This window comes from Colobus angolensis, unplaced genomic scaffold (assembly GCF_000951035.1).
Source record: "Colobus angolensis palliatus isolate OR3802 unplaced genomic scaffold, Cang.pa_1.0 Scaffold35, whole genome shotgun sequence".
NCBI lineage: Eukaryota > Metazoa > Chordata > Mammalia > Primates > Cercopithecidae > Colobus > Colobus angolensis.
The window spans coordinates 9792171-9799265 of record NW_012116821.1 but is presented as its reverse complement, the minus strand read 5'-3'; the positions used below and the strand labels follow the sequence as shown (position 1 = coordinate 9799265).

The 7095-nt window shown below is 37.1% G+C and overlaps 1 protein-coding gene across 3 annotated transcripts in view; it reads left to right on the top strand.

Moving 5' to 3' along the window:
- QRSL1 (glutaminyl-tRNA synthase (glutamine-hydrolyzing)-like 1) overlaps positions 1-7095 on the top strand; it is a 38238-nt gene that overhangs the window by 15533 nt on the left and 15610 nt on the right. For all 3 annotated transcript variants that reach the window (XM_011952858.1, XM_011952856.1, XM_011952857.1), the window contains one exon: positions 4928-5104. In XM_011952858.1, coding sequence (XP_011808248.1) covers positions 4928-5104 — 177 coding nt within the window. The remainder of the gene's footprint in view (positions 1-4927; positions 5105-7095) is intronic.

Here is a 7095-nt window from a genome sequence, read left to right as displayed (position 1 = left end):
CCAGGTGTGGTGGCACATGCCTGTAATCCCAGCTACTCGGGAGGCTGAGGCGGGAGAATCGCTTGAACCCGGGAGGCAGAGGTTGCAGTGAGCCGAGATCGCGCCACTGCACTCCCGCCTGGGCAACAAGAACACAACTGCATCTCAGAAAAAAAAAGAAAGAAAAGAAAAGAATTCTTTCATATATTTTGGATTCAGATCCATTATCAGATAGATGCTGATTTGCAAATATTTTATTCAAGTCTGTGGTTTATCTTTTTATTCTCTGAACATGCCTTTCAAAGAGTAAAAGTTCTTAATTTTGATAAAGTCCAGTTTATCAATTATTCTCTTCCTTTTTTCTCTTCTTTTCGTTCTTTTTTTTTTTGAGACAAAGTTTTGCTCTTGTCGTCCAGGCTGGAATGCAATGGTACAATCTCAGCTTGCTGCAACCTATGCCTCCCAGCTTCAAGCAATTCTCCTGACTCAGCCTCCCAAGTAGCTGGGACTACAGGCATGCCCCACCATGCCCAGCTAATTTTTGTGTTTTTAGTAGAGATGGGGTTTCACCATGCTGGCCAGGCTGCTCTTGAACTCCTGACTTCAGGTGATCCACCTGCGTAGGCCTCCTGGGATTACAGGCGTGTAATCCATCATGCCCGTCCTTCTTTTCTTTTTTCTTTTCTTCCTTTCATATAGACAGGGTCTCACTGGGTTGCCCAGGCTAATCTCAAACTCCTGGACTCGAACTGTGCTCCCAGCTTGGTCCAACAAAGTGTTGGGAGGCACGAGTAACTGTGCCTGGCCCATTTTTTCCTTTATTTTTTAAAGATGGGGTTTCACTATGTTACCCAGGCTATTCTTGAACTCCTGGGGTCAAGTGATCCTCCGACCTCATCCTTCCGAGGAGCTGGGACTGCAAGCAGACATCACCTCACCTGGCTTAATTTTTTTCTTTTATGATGTGTATTTTTTTTTATTTTTTTGAGACACAGTTGTGCTCCTGTTGCCAAGGCTGGGGTGCAATGGCACGATCTCGGCTCACTACAACCTCTGTCTCCCAGGTTCAAGCGATTCTCCTGCCTCAGCCTCCCGAGTAGCTGAGATTATAGGCATGCACCACCGGGCCCAACTAGTTTTGTATTTTTAGTAGAGGTGGGGTTTCACCATGTTGGCCAGGCTGGTCTCAAACTCCTGACCTCAGGTGATCTGCCCGCCTCGTCTCCCAAAGTGCTGGGATTACAGGCATAAGCAACGTGCCTGGCCAAGAAATCTTTACCTAACAAAGGTCACAAAGACTTTTTTCCTAGAAGTTTTATTGTTTAGCTCTTACATTTAGATCTGTGATTCACTTCAAATTAGATTTTTGTATATAGTATGAATAAAGTCCACTTATTAAACATATGGATGTCTATTAACTCCAGCACTAATGATAAAAAAGATTATCCTTTTCTTGTTGAATGATCTTAGGTTTTTTTTGTCAAAAATCGAGCACATTCATGTAGGTCTGTTTCTGACTCTGTTGCATCTCTGTTTATTCCAATGTCACACCATCTTGATTATTATAGCTTTATAGTAAGCCTTGAAATTATGTAGTAAGAGTCTTCTAACTTTGTTCTTCTTTTTCAAAATCATTTTACATAATCTAGATTGTTATATTTTGATATGTTTTAGAATAAGCTTGCTAATTTCTACAAAGAAGTTTAATGGGATTCTGATCGTAATTGTGTTGAATTTATAGATCAACTTGGAAAGAATTGGCATCATAATACCTGTCTTCTCATCCATGAATACCATACCTAAATTTCTCCATTTAGTGAGATTTTGTTTTACTCAGGAATGTTTTTATGATTTCCTGCGTATAAATCGTACATATAATTTGATTTATTCCCACGTTTTATGTTTCTTTTCTTTTCTTTTTTGAGAGAGAATCTCACTCTATCACGCAGGCTAGAGTGCAGTGGTGTGATCTCAGCTCACTGCAACCTCTGCCTCCTGGGTTTAAGAGATTCTCCTGCCTCAGCCTCCCAAGTAGCTGGGACTACAGGTGCCCAGCACCACCCCCGGCTAATTTTTGTATTTTTAGTAGAGATGGGGTTTCACCATATTGGCCAGGCTGGTCTCAAACTCCTGACCTCAGGTGATCCGCCCACCTCGTCCTCCCAAAGTGTTGGGATTATAGGTGTGAGCCACTGCCCTGGGCCATGTTTCTTAATGCTATAGAAAATTGTATTTTTTTCAGTTTCTAATTGTTTATTGCTAGTACATTGAAACATAATTGATTTTTCTATATTGACCTTTTATCCCATGACCTTGTTAAAGCTCGCTTATTAGTTCTAGTTGATCTTTGTGGATTCTATAGAATATTTTATGTAGCAAGTTGTGTAGTCTACAAATAGAGTTCATCTTATTTCTTCTTCTTGCCTTACTGCACCAGTTAGGGCCTTAGGTGCAATGTTGAATAAAAGTGGTCAGAGCAGATTTCCTTGCCTTGATCTTGATCTTAGGGAAAAGCAGTCTTTCACCAAAAGTACTTTATACTTACCCTTTTATGACACTTGTCACATTTGTAATATTTGCTTGGTCTTTGTTCTCTATTTCATAGAAACAAGAGTCCTTGTGTGTGTAGTTCAGAGTGGTAGCTCTTCGAATTCATTATATATATGTTGAATGAACTAATCCATGGGAGTAAATTTGAACGAAGGCTTTTAGGACATTGCCTTCATCAGCTGATCAAAATTAACATCACCAGTGAGGGTGAAGTGGAAGTTATGTGCCTCCAGATGTAATTGTCTGAGGATACAATATCACCTATGTAATATTCCAGCGGAGAATGTATAACCTGACTCTACTAATGGGGAAACAAAAGATAAATCCAAAATGTGAACCAGTCTATTAAAATATCATATGAAAACAAAAAAGGGCTATGAAAATCTTCCAGGATGAGAGATAAAGAAAGTAAAACCTAACATCATAAAACTTAAGAAAATTTAGGGGAGGTCGGGCCTGGTGGCTCACGCCTGTTATCTCAGCACTGTGGGAAACTGAGGCAGTTGAATTGCTTGAGGCCAGGAGTCCTAGACCAGCCTGGGCAACATAGTGAGATCCTGTCTCTACAGAAAAAAACAATTTAAAACGACAGGGAAAAATATTTGTGACCTAGAATTAGTCAAAGTTCTTTTAGATAGGACACATGAAGCACAAATCCACTTAAAAAAATTGATAGACTTCATTAAGAACTAAAAAATTGATAGACTTCATTAAAATTAAGAACTTCTGTACTTTGAAATATACTACTAAGAAAGTGAAAACGCCAGCCACAGACTGAGAAAAATATTTGCAAAACATGTATCTCAGAAAGAACTGATATCCAAAATACATAGAACATTTCCCACCTCAATAAGAAAATAAGAAAACAAGCAACTCTATTTTTAAAAAATGAACAAAAGATTTAAGCAGACATTTCATCAGAGATTAAAACATAGTTGACAAACACATGAAAAACTGCTTAATATCTTTGATCATTAGGGAAATTCAAAATTAAAATCACAATGAGTCTGGGCACAGTGGCTCACACCTGTAATCTCAGCACTTTTGGAGGCCAAGGCATGGTAGTGGATGCCTGTAGTCCCAGCTACTCGAGAGGAACGAGAATCGCCTGAACCTGGATCACTAGAAACCAGGAGATGGAGCTTGCAGTGAGACAAGATCTGCGCCACTGCACTCCAGCCTGGGCAATAGAGCAAGACAGTCTCAAAAAAAAAAAAAAAGAGACAATGATAATTAAATGGAAAACCTGACTCTAGATTTGATCCAGGAAGGGAATAAAATGCCATAAAGTACATTATTATTATTAATTCTTTTTGTTTATTTGTTTTGAGACAGAGTCTTGCTCTGTTGCCCAGGCTGGAGTGCAGTGGCGCGATCTCGGCTCACTGCAACCTCTGCCTCCTGAGTTCACACCGTTCTCCTGCCTCAGCCTCCTGAGTAGCTGGGACTACAGGCGCTCACCACCACGCCCGGCTAATTTTTTGTATTTTTAGTAGAAATGAGGTTTCACCGTGTTAGACAGGATGGTCTCGATCTCCTGACCCCATGATCTGCCCGCCTCGGCCTCCCAAAATGCTGGGATTACAGGCGTGAGCCACTGCGCCCGGCCAGAGTACATTATTGAATCAGTTGACAGAATTGAATTACGTACAGTAGATTAGGTAAATGTATTGTATTGATATTAATGTTACTGAGATTGATAACTGTACTGTGACTGTATAACATGATATCCTTACTCTTAGGAAATACACACTCAAGTATTTAGGGATAAAGGGCTATGATATATATAAGTTGGACCCTTAAGATACCCTTAAGTTTCTATCATACTTTGTGTATATATGTACATATGTACAAACTTACACAGAGCACACAAGTAGTAAAGCAAATGGGATAAAATGTTGACCATAGGTACATCTGGGTAAGGGGTATAAAGTGCTTTATATGTTATTTTTATTTTTGCAATTTATCTGAGAATAAAATCATTTCAAAAATTTAAAATAAAGTTATTAGCATTCCACTTGTAATGTTTTCCATAGAACTTCTGGTTAAGGGAGAGATTTCCTCAGAAGACTTAACGGAATATGACCCTTTTCAGCTGGAAGACCTTGATTCACAAGGGGGAAATCATCTTCAGTCGAATTGGATGATCAAATGAGACAAAATCTTTTCTTACCAGATTAGCTTTCTCTACTTTCTTCCACAAATGCTCTTCCTTCCCATTCTCCCCAGTTGTCAATTAATGAAAGCTACATGTCAGCAGGCTTCCCACCTTTTTCAATTCAAGCTACAGTGGGTTCTTAAATGCTCAATGAGTGTCAGAAGCAAATAATATACTCAGAAGATGAAATTTTCACATAAAATGAAAGTTTTATTAAGGTATCTTGTTTCACTTCATCAGATCTGGGAGCACAGATGGTGTATTTGGACCAGTTAAAAACCCCTGGAGTTATTCAAAACAATATAGAGAAAAGAGGAAGCAGAATCCCCACAGCAAGAATGAAGATTCAGACTGGCTGATAACTGGAGGGAGCTCAGGTGGGAGTGCAGCTGCCGTATCGGCGTTCACATGCTACGCGTAAGATGCTTTTCTCTATCTGTATTTTAAAACCCACCCAAATACAAACAGTCCTAAAGTGTATCCAGCAATAGAATAGTTCATACCTTGGTTCATTTTTTCTTTTTAGTGAGCTGTATATGCTCAAAGGTATATCAAAATTATATCTTGTAGTTGCACTCAACTGTGCAGTACACTATGTATATTTAATACTTTTAACTTTAATTTAAAATAACAAATTTTTCTCCATGGTATCTGGTTCTCTTAAAATATGATTTTGTGGATCTTGTAGAATAAAGCATTGAACATAAATCAACTTCATTTTTAAATAATTTCAGTGTGTGCTCACTGATTGTACAAATATTTAGGGACTAACATACAACGACTTTAGTTGAATGCTGCTAAACTAAACTGTTAGTAATGTTTATCCTTCAGCAAGGTCAGACTTTTGAAAAAAAAAAAAGGAAAATAAAGAAAAGAAAAAATGCTAATATGTATTAATAAGATATTTTAAATAGTGTTTTCAGAAATCTGCAATTAAAAATGTACATCAGTAAGTAAAGTTTTCTCAAGCTTTAGGAATTTTTTTATTATTGTTATTGGAGTTATTTTATTTCTGTACTTTGTATTTTATTTTATTTTATTTATGTATTTTTATTTCTGTACTTGGCTCCTCCCTCCTCCCAGGTTTAGGTGCTGATTCTGTTTATCTATCATACTTTGTATTTGGTAAGAATCCATTGATGATATTTTCAGTTCCATTTGTAAAGCATTTCTTAACTACCCAAAGAAAAGAAAGTAAATATGGCCATTGCTTTATTTATCAGTCTCAATTTAATAAAAATAAATATGTTTCTTTAGTAATAGTTTTATATTTTATCTCCCCTTAATTATCCATTAAAACTAAGTTCTTTCACACACATTGCAATCCATAAATTATTTATATATTTTTAGAGCTATGGAGATGTGAGTTCTGCAGATTTTTTTTTCAGTTTTCCTAAAATCTTATTAACAAGTAAAACCATTTCATTTGATCTCTGTGGAATTTTATAGCATTGCATTAATATTAATGTGAGTTATGACAAGTTAGGACTGCAGGATTAGGTGCTTTTTTTCTGTCCTCATCATCCCACTTAGTGTTCATCTTTCTGAATGTGCTTTGAGTAGATGGCATTTTGACACATAATTCCTATGGAAATGTAAGTTTTGCTTTTACACAGCCATCAGTGAATGCTAATAAGAAAATGTATCTTTTAAAATTGTGAAAGCAACAGTCTGATTTTGTAGCTTAACTTGACACTGTAAGGAAGGAAATATAATTTGCATTTTCTGTAGGGCACTAGTGCCATGTTATTGTTAGGAGCGTTGTTCAGTCCAAAGCTTCACTTTAAATATAAGCAATAGAAGCACAGACCAAAAATAACTTCAGATTGAATGTATCTCAAACTGTAAAGTGTTCTGCTTTTGTTTCCCCCTTTTTGATTTGTTTCTCCCTTTTTGATTTGTTTCTTTTGCAATAGTTTTAAAAACAGGAAGATTCCTGGAGTACTATGCAGCCACTGAAAAGAATGAGTTAGAGCACCATGCAATGACATGGAAAAATAACCAAGATAAATATGTTAAGTGAAAAATAAGTTGCAGAATCCATTTCTGTTAAAAGTAACAATTGCATACATATATATGTCAGTCATTGCATGGAAGTACTGGATGTTTGGATGAATGCATATCAGAACTGGTAACAGTTATTGTGGGGGGCTATGATTATAAGAGAAACCTTACTTTATACATCATATAGTTATATGATATCTTAATTTTTATAGTAGATATGTACTATTCTACAGCACAACTTTTGTTTTCCTGAAATGGTTTTTTAATTGTGGTAAAATGCACATAACATAAAATTTACCAGCTTAACCATTTTTTTTTTTTTTTTTTGGGGGGGGACGGAGTCTCGCTGTGTCACCCGGGCTGGAGTGCAGTGGCCAGATCTCAGCTCACTGCAAGCTCCGCCT